A 20810-nucleotide genomic window follows, 5' to 3' on the forward strand; every position below is an offset into this window, starting at 1 on the left:
TAACACTCCGTATTATTCAGAGCCCCATGAAATGACACCATATATGGATTCTACAGACCCTACTGAGTATTCCCTACAATATTTGTATTGCGAATATAGATTTTGCTCTGGTTTTCTGTTCTACTTGATAACTAATTGCACCCACCTGTTGTGCCAGGTCTAAATCGGTCCCTGACAATGAAAACAAGCAGTGGAGCTAGCTTCGAGGTCTAGAGTTGAGTTTGAGGGCGGAGTGATTCTTATTGTGGGCAATGGAATGGGTGGCGTAAAAGGCCAGCAACACTCTGTATTATTCAGAGCCCTATGAAAAGACACCATATATAGCCTACATTCCACAGACCCTACTGAGTATTCCCTACAATATTTTTTACTGTGGCACCTAGAATAGTTTGTTTTACACGGCAATAATATTCCATATACAGTGATTTGCACTGGGGCTATTTACTTGGCCTTGGAACATGTTTTAAAACACACATGTATTGCAAATGTTTAGGCAATTATTAGTTTATTGACATGTTCTACTATTACGTAGGGGGCTTTTATTTTGAACATTTCAGATCGTCACGTCTTCCCTCTGGGTGGGTGTTGTAGAATTTGGATTTACCTGTAGCCGCAGGTAATAACCTACACGGGGAGACGAAGGAACAGAACACCGTGGAATTTACCAAAAGAAGCTTAGTCTTCAGTGGATAGGGTTGGTAGCTAGCTACATGTCTTGAAATCGGCTGACTTTGTTGTGAAGAAAACACAGGTTGAGAGTTGAGAAACCGATACACACCAACTCGACCCAAAGAAAGAACGTTTTCCTTACGGACTTCCGTAATTTTATCGGCGTCAAGAGTTGCCATAAGTAGCCCAAGCGATTTATGCGGTAAGTTAACTTCTCAAATGTTCACCGTATGAAGAAGCGTATCCTAATTTCGAACAAGCTTAACTCTAGCCCGACATAAAGTGACCTTATAGATGACGTGTTTGTTTTTTGAAAAGTCATATTTAACAAACTTTCCAATTTTTTGATTAACCTACAAAGGTATTATACCTGGGTAGCCTACCCGATCAAAATAGACAGAGCACGCACGGAAAATGTATCCAAAACAAAGTCGTTGTGACACTTCCACAGGCCAAATTTATACGCGATTTAGATTGACTTGAAAGATATCAGAATTTGACTTTTTCCTATGGCATTCTCTCCAATTGCATGATTAAAGCATATATCTGCAAAGTAACCTACAACAACTATCTATGGGCTGTATCTCAAAATAGAGTATTAGTTCAATGTTTGGCGTCAAAAGTCTACTTGTTGCAACAGGAAATGATTCATGTGACTGTGACTGGCAAAAGAGATGATTAGTAAGCATAATAATTACTGTGTTTAGATATGACTATAAAGTGTTTATATTCCATTGTTCCCATCATATTGAAAGGTCCCGGGTGCTTTGAGCCATGCCTGGCCACAGCACAGGGGCTCCTCAGAAGTCCCGCCACGACAAACAGCACAGGGGACACAGCACCAGGGCTGACGGCTACAAGCAGGGCCGCACCATCTCTAGAGACAGCACCGCCAGCCAAGAGTCCTACAAGGACCCCCATGCCGACCACAACACACGGGAACAGTATAATGGTGACCACACCCGTTACTCTGAGGGCCAGCAATGCCGCAGAGGAACCCCCCCAACACGACACGTCAGCGGGCGGGGGTCAGAGACACGGGTTCATCCCTGGCTCAGCGGACTCACCCCAGAGCACAAATGCATGTGGCTCCTGTGCCTCTATGGGCTGGAGTGGCTGCAAGGCTCTCCTCTGCTGTGTCCTCACCTGTGGCTTCTGTGGCAGCCGGGATCTCTGTCTGCCTGTCAACAACGAGAGCTCCACGGACCACCCCGGCAAGGCTGACCCTGAGCAGCCCCACCCCCCCAACGGCGTGTCCGTGTCCACCCCTACCTGCGGCATCCCTATGGAGCCCAGCATCAAGCCTTCCAAGCAGCCCTCCAATCTGCCTCCTAGTGACAGCTTTCGCTACAAGGACGTCCGCATCGGGGGCCAGACGGTGGTCTATCCCACCTCGTCGTCGGGCCCCAAGCGGACGCGTACGGGCGGCAAGGGCGACAGCCAGCGTCCCGTCAGCAACACCAGCACCATCTACTCCCGGGAGGACCTGGATCTGGACGACCTGAGCGACAGCGGCACGGACATTGACTCGCTCATCACTAAGAAACTTCTAGAGCTCTACGCGCTGCACCAGATCGACCAACTGGCCAAGTGCACATCGGACTCGTCGTTCTCAAGGAAGACCAATGAGATCAGCGAGCTGATCTGCAGCATTGCTCAGGACTACAACCTGGAGCAGCGGGAGGCAGAGTGCAGGCTGGTGCACGGCGTCATCCGCATCAGCACGCGCAAAGGCAAGAAGAACAAAAACTCAAACTCCCAGGCCCAGGAGCCAGTGCACCAGCAGCCGCGAGCAAACGGGAGGAACGACCGAGGGACCCTCCTTCCTGACAGTGGCAATGAAACAATGACGTACACCTTTAACAGCAGTGAGAGTAAGAGGGTTACTACATTCATCTATACATTCAAAATAACTAGTGCATTTCAGGTCTTGAGAGTCTTGAGAGAATAAGGATGACAAAGTGTTGTCTTTCAATTTAAGTCAGAAAATCCAACAATGAATTCTTTGAATTACAACAATTAATTACTTTCCCATTTAACCACCCACTTTCCCCCTATTCTTACTTCACATGTTTATGTTGCATACCAAAACTATAATCATAGTCTCCATAGATGACTCTGCTGAAATGCTTTTGGTGCGCTAGTGTTTGTCTCACCTCTTCGGTATCATTGGGTCTCCCTTTTCGATTCATTCATATACATCTATGTTTGAGTAACACTACATTGCATTTTTACCACAGTGGAGCCTGAGGTGAAAGTGTCGGAGCTGACACGGTCGGACGAACTAGCCAGGAAGATGAGGCACTACAGTGGAATAAGTAAGTACTTCTGGATAGGAATTCTCAGTCTCACAGTAGGAGGGCTGATATAGGATCAGTTTAGTATTTTTATATCATAATGAATGAGATTTCTAGGGCATGGGGTACCTGATCCTAGATTAGCACTCCTCTGAGATGCTTTTAGAAAACGTGCCCTAGCCTAGCTAGTCTAGGCCAAACCTGGTCGTACAGTAAATTTGTTTGCCACTTATTTTACAGTATTTAGACTACTACTATATCAAGACCCTGTACTTCCCTATACCATAGATGGTCTACTGTGTAAGATACAGTGCATTCGGGAAGTATTCAGACCCCTTCCCTTTTTTCCACATTTTGTTACGTTACAGCCTTATTCTAAGATTGATTAAATGCAATGTTTTTCCTCATCAATCTACACACAATACCCCATAATGACAAAGCAGAAACACGTTTTTAGAAATGTATTAAAACAGAAAAAACAGATTCCTTATTTACACAAGTATTCCGACCGTTTGCTATTTGACTCTAAATTGAGCTCAGGTGCATCCTGTTTCCATTGATCATTCCTGAGATGTTTCTACAACTTGATTGGAGTCCACCTATGGACATGATTTGGGAAGGCACACACCTCTATATAAGGTCTCACAGCTGAAATGTGCATGTCAGAGCAAAAGCAAATCCATGAGTTGGAAGGACTCTTCCTACAGCTTGCCGCCCGGCCAAACGGAGCAATCTGGAGAAGGGAAGGTGACCAAGAACCCGATGGTCACTCTGACAGAGCTCCAGAAGTACAACCATCTCTGCAATACTCCACCTATCAGGCCTTTTATGGTAGTGGCCAGTCGGAAGCCACTCCTGAGTAAAAGGCACATGACAGCCCGCTTGGCGTTTGCCAAAAGGCACCTAAAGGATTCTGACCATGAGAAACAAGATTCTCTGGTCTGATGAAACCAAGAATGAACACTTTGGCCTGAATGCCAAGAGTCCCATCAGGAGGAAACCTGGCACTTCCCTACGGTGAAGCATGGTGGTGGCAGCATCATGCTGTGGGGATGTTTTTCAGCGGAAGGGACTGGGAGACTAGTCAGGATCGAGGGAAAGATGAACAGAGCAAAGTACAGAGAGATACTTGATGAAAACCTGCTCCAGAGCGCTCAGGACCTCAGACTGGGGCAACGGTTCAACTTCCAACAAGACAACAACCCTAAGCACACAGCCAAGACAACGCAGGAGTGGCTTTGGGACAAGTCTCTGAATATCCTTGAGTGGTTCAGCCAGAGCCCAGACTTGAACCCGATCGAACATCTCTGGAGAGACCTGAAAATAGCTGTGCAGCTACGCTCCCCATCCAATCTGACAGAGCTTGAGAGGATCTGCAGAGAAGAATGGGACATCTATATTTTGATATTTTTCCCCAATCTTGCAGCGTCAAACCCTAGAAGACTTGCTGCTAAAGGTGCTTCAACACAGAACTGATTAAAGGATCTGAAAACTAATTGTAAATGTGATATTTCTGTTTATGAATTAGCAAATATTTCTAAAAACCTGTTTTGTTTTGTCATTATGGACTATTGCGTGTAGATTGAGGGGAGGAAAAAAACTATTTGATCAGTTTTAGAATAACGTGACAGTGGAAAAATTCAAGGGGTCTGAGTACTTTCTGAATGCACTGTGTAACTTGAATCTGAGCCAGCGTCTATTTACAATATGGTGGGTTCTGTAGCATTTCAGTGTAATTGTTCTAAGCTGGAAATACTCTCCCATATCTGATCCAATACATGTTTTCAGAACAATAACACATTGTTTCCTTGTTATGGCTCATGGAATGGTTATCTTTACTTGTCCTGGGCAATGTTCATTAAGGCACCAAACTGAAGAAAACGGACTGGAACAGGGAAGGACTAGCTAGACTTGTTAGAAACGCTTATTTTCCATTGCAAAAGGTTTAAAAATGTTTCTAGCTGCGTGCCCTAATGAACACAACCCTGGATTCTATGCGGCAGGCAGCAGAGGTAGTAGGCCTAACCTCTGGGCTGACTGTTCCGGTAAGTCATGGTAGCTGATGGGCTCTATGGTCATCGCAGCTGTAGTGCCCAGTGCAGCTGCAGGCGTTTTCTTACCTCTCTGATTACCAGTGGCATACCGTGCTTTGATGTGACTCCTGGAGAATAAAAGCCTTCGCATTCCTCCTTTTTTCCGTGTGCTGTTTTCTCCTGGCTATTATACCACCTCCCCCTCTCTGCCACCCTATACACCCCTTGCATCCTATCTCAGTTTCCCCCATTCGCTCAGAGTAGGTGGTGTATGTCGTCCCCCCAGGCAGCGTATCAGGTGACATTAAATGCCTACCACATAATGGTCGACGGTTTATTGTGGAATTTGGGGAGTAACCCTGATTACAGCTTTTTATTTTGTTATACAGTGGTGAGAATGGAAGGTGAGGGGGGAGTCTTGTTACAGTGCCTTTGGACGGAGGGACATTGTGGTGTTTTCACACCATATGCGACTGTGGGAGTGTGCTAGGATATCAGCTGTCAGAATGTCATTTTCTATTTTTATTTGAAGGGCCAGTTTACTGGACACAGATTTAAAGCTAGTCCTGGAAATAAAAATGCTCAATGGAGAATATGTAGCTTTTAGATCCAGGACGAGACTTAATCAGTGTACAGGAAACCGGTCCCATAATGTATTGTGTGGTTCAGTAACCATTATAGTGGTAACTTCAACTATTGCTATACCTTGTAGTCTCTGTCCATTCCAATACTGGCTGGTAAATGTTTCTCTCTATTCTGGTCCTCCTAGCTGACTCCTCCAGCTCAGCTATAGCCTACTCTCACTACCAGCATGACACAGAGACTGACTCGTCAGGGGCCCCACTACTGCTCGTCCTCTGAACGTCGTGACAAGGTCAACACAACGTCCAGGGCACAACATTCTCAAGGGCCTCAACTGAACTGGGGCTGCTGGCTGTTGTGTGATAGGCTGATCAACAAACATTTACATCACACTATTGTTCCTCCAACACTGTCATGCTTCCCTGGAACTGTAGTAGAAGGCAATCTATAGAGACGGAGAGGATCTTAAGTGTGGGACTATTGAAGCCATCTCTTCACTCTGGTGTGGAATCAGCATGTCCTTCCAAACCATGGAACCGTGAGTGAGGCCTGCTTACAATGGGGAGGGGAGAGATGGTGGCACCACTCTACGGGTGCACAATTGGCACATATCTGAACATCCGAAAAATAAGGGGATTTTTTTTTTTAACAAGGGAAAGCTGTGGACTTTTTTATATTTGCATGCTATGTTGTAAGTTGTTTTTATACCAGTTACGTTGTTGCCTTGCCACTCCAAGCAGAGACACTAAAATCACTCCATGCCATTTTTAACTCCGTTCTCAGTAAAGTGACTGACCCTAATGCATAACCGTCCCTGTTTAAGTGTGCATGTGACAGTTCGTTAGGGCAAATTGACACCCTACCATTTGGACCCAGTAGCAGGTTTAGCTTCATACTTTACTTTGTGTCAAAGGAGTTACTTTGTACAAAACGTTTTTTTCCCGAAGTTAATGTTGCTTCTTGGTTTGTGTAAACACCTCTTTTGAAAATGTAAATGGGTCTTTTGGTCACTTAAAAAAATAAAAAATAAAAGTCAATCTATAGGTACATTTTTATATTTAAAAAAAAGGAATGAATCCCCTTGCCTGTTTATGCCAACTTGCTACTGTTTAAGTCAACTGTTTATATGATAAATAGTTAACTTAAATCTAATAGAGTATGCTTATTGTTTCGGTATGCACATTGGATTGCATCCTAACTTGAGATCGAGTTCCATTGACACCGATGCTTGACTTGAGTTAAACGCAGATCTCAAGGATGGATTCAGGCCATTGAGTCCTGAAAATTGCTCTGTGCTACTTACGTTTATGCACAGATGTGTATTACTGAGGAAGACTTGGGATTTTGTGTTTTTGCTGTTGGGTTAGTCTCTCTGTCACTTGATCAGATTTATGTTAATGGTCAGCTATGCAGCAGAAGGGGAAAAAAGAGCTGGTGTAGGCTTTACATTTTTAAGAGGCCTGTACTGGTTATTGTCAAGCTTTCAATCTTTCCTTCCCATGTAATGTGTTAACTTATATTATTTCAGCACTAACTACTCCTGCACACTTGTTTTGCCTGCTCTCCCTGTCACAGCAACATGCTTGTGCAACGTTGTTGGGCTACTTTATCAGCACCTCTGTATTTCTCCCCGTCTCTCAAATTACTGTTGTCAGCCTTCTCCACCCCCCGCCCTCCCACACCCCCGGTCAGTGTGTGTTGTCAGCCTATTTCCGCCCTCAGAGAAAAAGGAGGAACTCGTTTGACTGGTTTTGACAAAAGAAAGGATATCAAATCCTGCCGTCTGTCCTGAGTAGTTCATCGCAGGGGGGAGCATTATCAAGAAAATGTAACCTGCTTTTGAGAATTTCTCTCTGTGTCCCGACGCTTTGTTGGGGGTTTGTTTTGGTTTTCCCTGGTTCTGCCCCCTCTGCATTCCAGTTCTACCTGTGTGAGGTGTCATGAAATTATAGTTATTTCACAACTAACACCTCATGCCAGGTCACATGACCGTATACATACCTTCTCTAAACCGAATGGCACAGAGAATGTATCTTTTCTTGGATGTTGACATGTTGACAAATTTCAACAAGCTTACAAAACTCCTAAGTTTGCCGTGGATAACAGATTTGTGTCATTGAGTTTATCATCTTGACTCATGTATGCCTGATTTATGTTTGGAAGAATTGAATTGTGTTAGAAACGTTAACCTAATGAAGGTTACATCTGAATCCTCCATGTCCTGGTGTCAGTTTAAATGACCACCACAGGAGGGAGCAGCGTACCACAAGAACTGAAAATTGTTGCTCTGCTCCAGCTTAAAGGGGAAATGCACCAGCTGATTTGGCCTTGTTTTTTGGCTTGCTCCGCAAGAAATGGTGGCGGCTGTGACTGAAGCCAAACGCGAGTTGGTTTGGATGTGTGGTTGGATATATGGGTGTTTCTCGGGTGTGTGGTTGGATATATGGGTGTGTGGTTGGATATATGGGTGTTTCTCGGGTGTGTGGTTGGATATGGGGGTGTGGTTGGATATGGGTGGTTCTCGGGTGTGTGGTTGGATATGGGTGGTTCTCGGGTGTGTGCTTGGATATGGGTGTGTGGTTGGATATATGGGTGTTTCCCGGGTGTGTGGTTGGATATATGGGTGTTTCCCGGGTGTGTGGTTGGATATATGGGTGTTTCTCGGGTGTGTGGTTGCATATGGGTGTTTCTCGGGTCTGCCCTTGCTACACCAAGACACACCTATCTGTCAGAACCTTGCCCGCAGCTGTTTCTCCTCACGTAATCACCAATAAAACCTCCAGCAGGTTGAGTTGAATAAATACAGGCAGATGTATGGTGAGATGCCGGAGGAAGCTTTGGATAAGTCAGTAGCTAACAGAGTAATATGAGAAGAATGCAATTGCTGAATTTATGTAGATATTCTAAACTTAAGTGTTATGATAACTTTCATATGTATTAACAGGTTCATGTAGAAAAAACAACATAATACCATAGAAGCAGTGTTCTGCTAATATGAGTGTGCATCATTCGTTGTAATTCCCAGCCGATACAGGTACTGTTTCTATTGACAATATTGTCTGGTGGTAATTGGGGCCATCTTGGAAGACATGTCAGAGTGGTTATACCTTCCTGTGTGGTATCCCATATACAACAGGAATTTCCTGATCCTGGTGCAGAATAAAGTTTCTCCCCCCCATATTGACTGATACCATTAAATTCCCTAATAAATAAAGACAATCCAATTAAAAGTTGTCTAGTAAAATGTTTATGCCAGGTCTCGCCTGTACATGTACGGCAGTCCAATTATCTTGGAAGTCGCCATGTGCTGGCTCCATACATGTTTCTGTGAACACATGCACACATAGTCACTTCTATTACCAATGTGTTGTGAAATGTCATGTTTGTAATTGTATTTAACTGCCTTCATTTTGATGGACCCCAAGAAAGAGTAGCTGCTGCTTTGGCAGGAACTAATGGAGATCCATAATAAGTACACATGGCAGTTAGGTAATATCTGACATAGCTCAGTGCAACTTGATATTAGGAAGGTGTTCCTAATGTTTGGTACTGTATACTCAGTGCCTATATTATTATTATAAGTATTGTTTCATTCACTTCTCTTTTTGACCTGCACTGTTGCAGTTACATGTGACTAATAAATGCTTCTAATCTTTAAAAAAAGAAGAAAAAAAGAGGTGAGGCTGGAGGTGAGGTCTTTGTTAGAGGTCCTTGGTTCGAGCTTCGGCATGACCCAAATCAGGAGGAGGTGGTACTCACTAAGCAGCCAAACCCACTGCTGGTGTGCGTGGCCAAAGAGCTCTACTTTCAGGTAAAACAACAAATGTAAACGCTTAGAGTTTGCTAAACGACATTGGCACTTGGATTGGAACCTGTGCTATGCTCAGGTGACATGAAAATAGAGCTCCGTGGCCACGCACACCAGTGGTGGATTTGGCATTGAAGGAAAGATGCAGAAAATAACCCCATAACTACTGTAAAATATGTTGGTGGATCTTCAATGTTTTTTTGGGCTACTTTGCTTCCACTGGTCCTGGGGCCCTTTTTTATGGTCAACGGCATCATGAACCTTAGTACCAGGACATTTCTGCTTAAATCTGGTTGCCTCTGCCAGGAGGCTGGAACTTGGCAGCAAGTGGATCTTCCAGCAAGAAAATAACCCCAAGCACACATCAAAATCCACAAAGAAATTATTAATTGACCACAAAATCAACATTTTGCAATGGCTGTCTCAGTCCCCGGACTTCAAACCCATTAAAAACTTGTAGTTTGAATTGAAGAGGACAGTCCATAAGCACAGACGACGATATTAAGGATCTGGAAAGATTGTGTATGGGGGAATGGGCTATTTCAAACTCTGTTTTTCAGGGTGAAATCTGAATTTGAGATCCACACGTGTGATTGCATGGAAATTCCACTGTTCCAGTGAAGCAAGGTGTTTTCTGAGCCTGGGGTGATTTTATGTGTAGGTCTCAGGAAGCTACATGAACTTAACTTTGTATAAAATCATACATTGATGTCAATCAATCAATCAATCAATTTTATTTTATATAGCCCTTCGTACATCAGATAATATCTCGAAGTGCTGTACAGAAACCCAGCCTAAAACCCCAAACAGCTAGAATGCAGGTGTAGAAGCACGGTGGCTAGGAAAAACTCCCTAGAAAGGCCAAAACCTAGGAAGAAACCTAGAGAGGAACCAGGCTATGAGGGGTGGCCAGTCCTCTTCTGGCTGTGCCGGGTGGAGATTATAACAGAACTATGCCAAGATGTTCAAAAATGTTCATAAGTGACAAGCATGGTCAAATAATAATCATGAATAATTTTCAGTTGGCTTTTCATAGCTGATCATTAAGAGTTGAAAAACAACAGGTCTGGGACAGGTGGCGGTTCCATAACCGCAGGCAGAACAGCTGAAACTGGAATAGCAGCAAGGCCAGGCGGACTGGGGACAGCAAGGAGTCACCACGGGCGGCAGTCCCGACGCATGGTCCTAGGGCCCAGGTCCTCCGAGAGAAAGAAAGAGAGAAGGAGAAAATTAGAGAGAGCCAAGATTTTCAAAATGTTCATAAATGACAAGCATGGTCAAATAATAATCAGGAATAAATCTCAGTTGGCTTTTCATAGCCGATCATTAAGAGTTGAAAACAGCAGGTCTGGGACAGGTAGGGGTTCCATAACCGCAGACAGAAGAGTTGAAACTGGAATAGCAGCAAGGCCAGGCGGACTGGGGGCAGCAAGGAGTCACCACGGCCGGTAGTCCCGACGTATGGTCCTAGGGCTCAGGTCCTCCGAGAGAAAGAGAGAAGGAGAAAATTAGAGAGAGCCAAGATTTTCAAAATGTTCATAAATGACAAGCATGGTCAAATAATAATCAGGAATAAATCTCAGTTGGCTTTTCATAGCCGATCATTAAGAGTTGAAAACAGCAGGTCTGGGACAGGTAGGGGTTTCGTAACCGCAGGCAGAAACAGTTGAAACTGGAATAGCAGCAAGGCCGGGCGGACTGGGGACAGCAAGGTGTCAGCATGCCCGGTAGTCCTGACGTATGGTCCTAGAGCTCAGGTTCTCAGAGAGAAAGAGAGAACGAGAGAATTAGAGAGAGCATACTTAAATTCACACAGGACACTGGATAAGACAGGAGAAGTACTCCAGGTATAACCAACTGACCCTAGCCCCCCGACACATAAACTACTGCAGCATAAATACTGGAGGCTGAGACAGGAGCGGTCAGGAGACACTGTGGCCCCATCCGAAGAAACCCCCGGACAGGGCCAAACAGGAAGGATGAAATGAAATACTTGCTTTTGTATCATAGGATTTGGGCCTCAGTGTGTAAAATTACACTGAACAAAAATATAAATGCAACATGTAAAGTGTTGGGACCATGTTTCATGAGCTGAAATAATAGATCCTAGAAATGTTCCATCTGGACAAAAAGCTTATTTATCTCATTGTGTGCAGAAATTTGCTTACATCCCTGTTAGGGAGCATTTCTCCTTTGCAAAGATAATCCATCCACTTGACAGGTGTGTCATATCAAGAAGCCGATTAAACAGCATGATCATTACACAGGTGTACCTTGTGCTGGGGACAATAAAAGGCCACCCTAACATGTGCAGTTTTGTCAGACAACACGATGTCACAGATGTCTCAAGTTTTGAGGGAGTGTGCAATTGGCATGCTGACTGCAGGAATGTCCACCATAGCTGTTGCCAGAGATACTAATCCTAATTTATCTACCATACGTCGTTTTATAGAATTTGGCAGTAAGTCCAACCGGCTTCACAACCGCAGACCACATGTAACCACGCCAGTCCAGGTCTGAGACCATCCACCTGGACACCTGATGAAACTGTGGGTTTGCACAGCTGAAGAATTTCTACACAAACTGTCAAAAACCGACTCAGGGAAGCTCATCTGCGTGCTCGGCGTCCTCACCAGGGTTTTGACCAACTTCAGTGGGCAAATGCTCACCTTCAATGGCCAATGGCACGCTGGAGAGGTGTGCTCTTCATGAATGAATCCCGGTTTGAACTGTACCTGGCAGATGGCAGACAGTGTGTATAGCATCGTGTGGGCAAGGGCTTTGCTGATGTCAATGTTGTGAACTTTCTTTTAAGGTATCTGTGACCGACAGATGTATGTCTGTATTCCCAGTCATGTGAAATCCATACATTAGGGCTTAATGTATTTATTTCAATTGACTGATTTCCTTAAATGAACTGTAACTCTTTGAAATTGTTGCATGTTGCGTTTATATGTTTGTTCAGTGTATATTGTGGAAAACCTTGTAGTACCTCATAACCTTGGAGTGCTCAGGTTTTAATAGTCAAAAGTTGCCTTGAGTCCATATCATTTGTTTAATAGATCCCTCTATTGCATTAGGAGAAATCTGCAAGCCTAAATCCTCAAAACGCATTGAGCATGATCCACACAATGGATGGCATGAACATCAGACTCAAATAAGTAAGGTTTGAAATATGTCACTGCCCACCAGCCAAGAGCTGTTGAATTTACTGCTGTGATAAGTCCATAGAGCACAATGCATTTATGTGGATTGTATTTAGTCAGTTAAGTTCACATTGGTCAAAGCAAAAGAGTAAGTTCACGTGCCAACCTTTAATTAGAAGACATAAGGGGGCTGTAGAGAGAGACTTGTGGTACAACTACACTCAAAGAGCACAGAAAGATCATGGCCGAAGATCAACTTCACGTACTGTACTTCAGAAGGAGCTACTGAGGGGCTTTGGATATAGTGGAACACCCAATATCAGATTGTTCCTCAACTAAGTGGCTGTTCCACAGAGCTGGATCTCAGAGCGTTATTGAAGTGGACTCATTGGAAGATCAGTGTTGAAAATACAGAAAGAGTAGAGAGACTGAGAGTGGGGCTTGGCTGTGGTCTGGTTGTTCATCATTTTAAAGCTGAGGATGCTGGACGCTACACCGGTCAACATTATGCTATGGAATATGGCCCAAAATATGGGGATGGTCTGGTTTATCTCTCTGTCCTTTTGATCTCTTCATCGACACCAGCGCAGATCTAAAGCCTCTCCCGACCTCCCTTGACTTCACCCCAACATTCTCAGACCAAAGTCCTCTCTCTGTGATGTCAATCAGCTGCATAGGATTCTGTGTGGCACTGCCCTTAATGGTTGTCATAGTTGGTGTTTACACCAAAATGAGGGACCTCCAAAAAGCAGAGTTTTTTTCAGGCATGGAGGCGACAGAGCACCAAGTCTTGGGCTGATGTCCTGCTCCTCCTCGCTCTCAGTTCTCTCTTAAAGATGCCATGTTCTCTACTGTCAATGTATTGATTGTGTAAGTCCTTTACTGATTGTATTACTTTTACTGTTAGCTACATTAAATGATGTTTGGAAGATTTGAACATGCATTTATTATATATACATTTGAAATGTTTTCTGGAGACATATTCCTAGACTCCAAAGCCTTTTTCTTGGTTTCGACATAGGGTTTTGCTTTTGTGAATTGCTCTGTAAAAATGTCCCATACTCATTTGTGAATACAAAGGAATAAAATAATGTATAATATATCTTTGAGATCTGATAGATCTGTCTTTATGTCAGCATAAATAAACACTCTGTGCTGTGTATTCAAAGAGCAGTAAGAGACGTATTTTTCGGTAACACTGTACTTGTAATATTTTCACCTATATTTTGTTGTTGTTCAAATGTCCAGTCTAGGGAAACTAAATGACAACCTCATGTTAGACGGTGTGACGCTCTACATATGTTGAGATTGTATTCTTTATTTAGATATACAGAACGCCGTGACATTTGTCGTTCAAGCCCGACCTTGGCTTCATTAGACTGAAAATATAATTCCTCCTCATATCTTATTGGTATGATAAGGAGAGCTTAGTGACTGTTATTGACCGTTGAGACAGTCACTATGCAGTTCCATTGAGGCTGTCTTCTCGTTGCTGCGTTGAGCCACTCGTGAGAGGAGAGAGGCAGCAAGATGACGGTACGGGGCACCCAGCTAGTAAACCACCTTCCAAAGTGCCCTCTGTACCAGTGAGGTAATACAGATAAAGCTTGCTGTAACTTGAGTTCAAACACAATATGAATCAATAGGAACTGGAGTAGGAAGATGGAGACTTGCGGAGCACTCTCACACTACTGTGATAGCCTTGTCTATGTATAAAAACATCACTGATGCCCCACACCACTCATTCCCAATTCCCAACACAGATTCACTCTAACCCAATGATTAGGGGGGGGGGACGGGGGGCGTGGGCTTCGAATTCTGCACATATTATTCCAGTGCACTGCTTATTAGTAGTTACTTTAGAAGATATATGTTTAAATTGAGCTTGAAGAGCACCTTGAATGGCAATGCCAGCTGTAATATAGACCTCTTGAACAGGAGACGTTTAATCTACTGTGGCTTGGCTAATGCTGTTTGTATTCTTGTCTCACAAACCATATTCCAAATTGTAAAGACATAACCCAATAATTGTATAAAAATATGTTTATAGAAAATATTCTGGAGGCGTCCCAGAAATGATTTACATTGTTCATGCAAACATACAGAAAACAAACAATGTATCTAAACGGTATTCTGCAAAATATACATGATTTTAAGGAATGTGTATTGTAGACCGTAGTATAGCCTGTCTGATATAACCAGTAAAATGTCTGTTATAACTACCAGCCATTGAGACCTCATTCTTCTACCAAAAATGTTGCTAATATACAGTAAATGTTGCTAATTCATAGTTGGATGTAAACAATAGCAAACTGTTCTCATAATTTCCAGAGATATTTTTTTTCTTCCTATTTCGTCAGACATTTATTACTGGGAATAAAGAATACACATTTATTTCCCCTTATAACGAGCTCTTATTTGTCAATCTCTTCACCACATGACCAGACACCCCAACTCAGTCCCGGGGGCTCAATATCCCTCTCAGTGGGAGCCCACACCCCTCAAGTTCAAGTTTCAACTTTATTGTCCCAGCGGGAAATTATATCAAGTCTCTGTATATCAGCCTTGCAGTAGCTACCTGCTGAAGAGCATATCGACCAGGAAGTCCAGTAGATCTGCTTGGCCAATGACAGGACGGAAGAAGAGCTCGGTGATGAGGCTGTGTGTGATGGTCTTGAGCATGGAGGCCGCGAGCAGGATACGAGCGAAGCGGCTCCGGTCCCCAGGGTGGAGTGATTGGACCACCTCCCTCAGAGCATGCTGAGCCTCCTGCTGTAAGCCCTCCACGAATAGAGCTGCCTTTAGGTCTTTCACATCTGTTGAGGAGGACAGAAATGTATCATGAGTGGACAAGCTACATTTCGTACACAGTGGTACAGTACAGTACTGTTCAGTTATATATGACATTGCAATTGATTTTTGTAAATCTACTGGTCAGCTGGATTCACTAAAAGTATTTTATGTTTTGTTGCGTGTGTGGACAAGCCTAACAAGTTTGAATTCTGTATGTAGGGAGGTTTATTAGATCATCAAGCAGCTGTGGGGACGTAAAATCCCTACCGAACAAACACTTCCATTGACTCGTTGAAATATTGAAGCTTTAAGGCAAACCTTACCTGGGTTAAATATCATGGTGCCCTTGAGGTATGCGTACTCCTTTGGACTTAAATCCAGACTCCAGAACTTTTTGAGGCATGACTTGAGTTTGTTCACACCAGCCAATGTGGGCTGCTCTCTTTCCGTCTCCGAGCTCTCTTGAGAATTCAAGAGGATTCTTTTCAGCATGCTATCGGCAGGGGTGTCGATGACGTCAAAGTTCACGCCTTCCTGGGCCAGACCCAAAATAAAGAGTGGCGCCCAGGAACTTTGGAGGAGCGATAGTTGATCGTTCGGTGGGAGTTGGTTGAAAGCAGGTAAGTTCTTCATAAAGTGAATGGTTTTCACCAGCACTCCCGATGCCTCTTGGCAAATGTCTGCTGGACTTTTCAAGCACACTGCCCGGCGTATCTCGCAGTTGCATCTATGAGGTATCAAGTTGTAGTTCAGGCTGTTGTGGCTTGACTTGGAATTTTCTCGATTGAGGATGTTGTGAAGGATAGCATTTGACTGCCTATCGTTGTAATCTGTACGTGCGCTATCCATTTTGACAAGACACAGAACATACTCTCAAAAACAAAATGAAAAGCTGAGATACATTCACATGCTCTTGGCCTACCAAGACAGGCTCTTGTTGAGGTGGCGTGGGGTTGTGCGGATGCCTTGCACCGTGCTTCTATTTATAAGGCCAACCCACTGAGCTAATCTCGTGCACCTTGACCTGTCAATACTTCCTCGGCGAAAAACAAAGAGCCCCTAAAGAGCAGACAACTCGACCGACGGCATCCCCTAAAGAGCAGATAAGGTATTCTTATTGAAAACCAATGGATAGAGCATATCCATATCGGGCGGGGTAAGCCTAATCTGTGAGACTCTGTCATTACCCAAGGCTGTACCGAGCTACCAAGGACTGTGGGAGTACTCAAGCACACTGTATATAGCTCCGCTCATTGCCAGCTCACACCTAAGTTGGACACGGGCCAATGTAAACAGGTAAGGGAGCACTGACCTGTCAGCTAAGTCCTTGAGAGATGTACCCAACCTTTAGTTTAGTTCAGGCTTCCAAAGGGCTAAATATACCAAAAACAGTAGGCCTGCATAACCGAATGGATTTCTTGGATAAAAATTGCGTTATATGACATTTTACATTGAACAAAAGCTTACAAATTCGTTGTATACAACGCCAGGAACGACAGACGGATTAATAGTGGAATTCAGTGTGGATTTGGAAGCTACAGCCCTTCTGCCCTAAACTCTGATCCCAGTCATGTGTCCCCACCGTATATTCCACACTGACTCAGAAGCCTGTCTCACCAATAATGTGTTTTCTGGGCAAATCTGTCCAGCAGACTTCTTGATACAAAGACCCGAACTAATACCAGACTCCGACCAAACCAATACACAACCTTTTGAGACCCACACCAAGTACCAAACTCTTGAGACTGAAATCCAGACCAAGTGTATCGAGAGCCTGACTAGCGGAAGACCAATTCAAATGTGGAAAAACCAGATCCAGAACGAGACCCAGAGCAAGACCAATCTGAAGGCATCCCATCCGGTTTCCACAAAAAGCAAGGTGCCCTGACACTTTTGTGTTGTGTCACTACTTTTTGTCACATAACTCTGACAAGAGATATCTTGACCACATGAGTTGAGAGACTAACTATAGTCTGGGACCATGAGCTGAGAACCCGACCTAGACCTGAACATTGATGCTGTGACCCAGACCCAGACTTAGTGACCAAAACCAAGACCACATTTACCGTATGTGGCATTGTGTGATCTCAAGACCAAAACCACAAGATCAAGATCCCGTCTCTGGTTTCAACCAACTCAACCATTTAAAGTATGTAAATATATTTTAAGCGTTTTGCCAAAAAAACATGATTATTTGTCTCTTTGAACATAAACAATCAATTGATAGATTTTAAACATGTCTGTCATTGAACAACCCCATGCCATTGATTAGACAGTGAAACACACAAATGTGAAAAATTGGTAGATATGTTTTGTTATCTTTGCAGTGCCTAGCACAGATGTTTGAACCAGATAAGCTGATTACGTTATTAGTCTGATAAATTAACAGCATGTGAGCATGTGTCATACAGTGCATTTGGAAATTATTCAGACCCCTTGAATTTTTCTACATTTTGTTACGTAAACAGCCTCATTCTAAAAGTGATGAAATAGTTTTTTCCCCCTCCTCAATCTACACACAATACCCCATAATGACAAAGCAAAAGCAGATAATTTTTTTTTGCATATGTACTAAAAAAGTAAAACTGAAATAACACATTTACATAAGTATTCAGACACTTTACTCAGCACTTTGTTGAAGCATCTTTCGTAGTGATTAAAGCCACAAGTCTTCTTGGGTATGACGCTACTAGCTTGGCACACCTGTATTTGGGGAGTTTTTCCCATTCTTCTCTGCAGATCCTCTCAAGCTCTGTCAGATTGGATGGAGAGCGTCGCTGCACAGCTATTTTCAGGTCACTCCAGAGATGTTCGATCAGGTTCAAGTCCGGACACTGGCTGGGCCACTCAAGTACATTCAGAGACTTGTCCCGAAGCCACTCCTGCGTTGTCTTGGCTGTGTGCTTAGGGTTGTTGTCCTGTTGGAAGGTGAACCTTCGCCCCAGTCTCAGGTCTTGAACGCTTTGGAGCAGGTTTTCATCAAGTATCTCTCTGTACTTTGCTCCGTTCATCTTTCCCTCGATCCTGACTAGTCTCCCAGTCCCTGCCGCTGAAGAACATCCCCACAGTATGATGCTGCCACCACCATGATTCACCGTAGGATGGTGCCAGGTTTCCTCCCGATATAATGCAGTGCTTTAGACCGCCTTAGACGGCTGGGTTCTCGGGCTCCTACCTGACCAAGATCCTTCTCCCCCGATTGCTCAGATTTGCCGGGCACTCAGCTCTAGGAAGAGTCTTGGTGGTTCCAAACTTCTTCCATTTAAGAATAATGGAGGACATTGTGTTGTTGTGGACCTTCAATGCAGCAGACATATTTTGGTACCCTTCCCCAGATCTGTGCCTTGACATACTCCTGTCTCGGAGGTCTACGGACAATTCCTTTGACAACATGGCTTGGTTTTTGCTCAGACATGCACTGTCACCCGTGGGACCTTATATAGATAGGTGTGTGCCCTTCTAAATCATGTCCAATTAATTGAATTTACCACAGGTAGACTCCAATCAAGTTGTAGAAACAAGTATGATAAACGAAAACAGGATGCACCTGAGCTCAATTTCGAGTCTCATAGCAAAGGGTCTGAATACTTATGTAAATAAGGCATTTCTGTTTTAAATTTTGAATAAATAAGCAAACATTTCTAAAAACCTGTTTTCGCTTTGTCATTATGGGGTATTGTGTGTAGGTAAACAATTTAATACATTTTAGAATAAGGCTGTAATGTAAAAAAAAGTCAAGGGGTCTGAATACTTTCCGAATGCACTGCATGTGTTTGGGTAAGGAGGCGTGGTAGGGGGACCCTGGTTACCACAACACTATTGCTTCAATATCTTTTATACTTTTTAGAATATTTTATCAAGCTAGAGTCTCTGATACACTGTTTCAACTATCAAATATTGTTTCATAGCTATCAAAATGTCGAAATCAGAGATTTCCTGCTGAAAGTAGTCAAGGTCAAGGTCATGAGCTGAACGACCGCAATAAAGAGATTGCAGGTGCAGGCCGCCGATGGCATCGCCAGTCACCTGAATGCTTGCATGACTTCCACTTTTAGTCACATAATTCTGACATGAGACGGTGCCCATTGGTGTATAAAAACATCAACATGTTACGTCTGTGGGATATGAGGGTTATGAAGAACTATTCTACCGGTGTGCTGGTTTTTGCATCAATGATTATTTGGACGAATCACGATTTTGTCGGGGTACACCTAGACCTGAATTTCAGAAGAAGAGGGGATTTGGCCCATGTACATGGCTGGGAGGATTTTAGAGGAGGGTGTGGAAAGAGGATCCACCCTACCAAAGAGGATCCACCCTGGTTCCACCACTCGCACTAGGCCAAACACCTCAACCTCTCCGCCATAACAAATTGAGTAGTTCGCAGGAAGCCAGCGCTCACGCAAGATGTGGTTGATGCAAGATGTGGTTGCAGAAATACATTGGTGAAGTGGTGTGCATAATTGGTGTGCATCTGACTTGAAATCTATAATTTCAGATATAGTCCTTATTGAGTAAGGATGATGAGACAAATTGGCTAAAAAGAAAACTGATTTTAAGATAGACAACATTTCTCTGGCAATAACCTGTTACAGTCTGCACAGGGAGGTGTGAGATCTGTATTGTGGCGTTTTCTAGGGCTTTTGTAATGTATCTGTATGCTTACGGGCCGAACTAGCTAGTTTAACGAAAACATGGGGATATTTTGCCAGATACATTCTCTACAGGGAGATAGTCAGACATACAGGTGTCCACTTTCCAGGGCAAGCATCCAGGTATTGTAACTCCTGAGGCATGCTGGCAGTTGTAAATGCCTTTGATAAGGCTTGTTTTTTATTGAGGTGAGGAGCAGTCTGAGACTGGCACGGAGGACAGGCGCTTATCAGCGCAGAGATAGTTCAAATCAAACACTTGTCCTTCATTCTGGAAGAATGGCGTAAGGGCTGCATTCTTCGGTCTTTGGAGAACAAGACCCCGAAGGTGCAACATTTGCTCTGAGACGTGTGACACAGTGGCCATCGCTGTCACCTGAGGAATGTCCTCGCAACAAGTTGTTGACATGCTTTATTGCTTTCACACTGCTTTTAATACACCCCAGCCAATGTCTAATGCCTCTACTTCCAGCTTGTTACACTGTTTATACTGTGTTGATAGTAACAGCAATCACTACTGAAACATTTTCTAGTGAGGATGTTAATTGCACAGTTCAACCAAGTATCAAATTATTGTCATGAACTTACTATACAACTGTAATTATCGTGGTATATTTCTTTGTCATATTCAATTTCCCCTGAACAATATCACTTATTGAGCACAATGATATGTAGTAAGCTGCAGCATCTCTTCTCTCTGCTACCAGGGTCATTGAACTCTAGAGTGGGATATACCATCCTCTCTGACTCTGTGTGTGACGGGCACAACTCTTATTGGCCTTGATCTACTGTGCATGTCACAAAGGTTCACATGAGTCAACATTCATATG

At 43.7% G+C, this 20810-nt stretch overlaps 1 protein-coding gene and 1 pseudogene across 2 annotated transcripts; one reads left to right on the plus strand and one right to left on the minus strand.

Annotated features, from left to right (window-relative positions):
• The first annotated feature begins 261 nt into the window (after positions 1-261).
• Positions 262-9589, plus strand: LOC129845910 (keratinocyte differentiation factor 1-like; annotated as a pseudogene).
• Positions 9590-9759: 170 nt separating this feature from the next.
• LOC129845911 (nuclear receptor subfamily 0 group B member 2-like) lies at positions 9760-16498 on the minus strand. Of its 2 annotated transcripts, none has more exons than XM_055913848.1 (3): positions 15652-16498; positions 15114-15351; positions 9760-10870 (listed from the first exon to the last, which is right to left on the minus strand). In XM_055913848.1, exons 1-3 carry the CDS (start codon positions 16175-16177, stop codon positions 10864-10866), a joined length of 771 nt encoding a protein of 256 aa, XP_055769823.1. In that variant the 5' UTR covers positions 16178-16498; the 3' UTR covers positions 9760-10863. The 2 variants fall into 2 exon arrangements, with proteins under 2 accessions (XP_055769823.1, XP_055769822.1); XM_055913847.1 differs by lacking the exon at positions 9760-10870 and adding an exon at positions 10992-11149 and having other exon boundaries at positions 15652-16495.
• Between the last annotated feature and the right edge of the window lie 4312 nt (positions 16499-20810).

The sequence above is a fragment of the Salvelinus fontinalis genome, unplaced genomic scaffold (genome assembly GCF_029448725.1).
Source record: "Salvelinus fontinalis isolate EN_2023a unplaced genomic scaffold, ASM2944872v1 scaffold_0401, whole genome shotgun sequence".
NCBI classification, from domain to species: Eukaryota; Metazoa; Chordata; class Actinopteri; order Salmoniformes; family Salmonidae; genus Salvelinus; species Salvelinus fontinalis.

What these genes read in the sequence shown, in the direction of transcription:
- LOC129845911 (XM_055913848.1), bottom strand. Translation starts at nt 16,177, where the DNA reads ATGGATAGCGCACGTACAGATTACAACGATAGGCAGTCAAATGCTATC. An exon ending in CACCATGATATTTAACCCAG is followed by an intron (nt 15,352 to 15,651) that starts GTAAGGTTTGCC and finishes CCTCCTCAACAG; the next exon opens with ATGTGAAAGACCTAAAGGCA.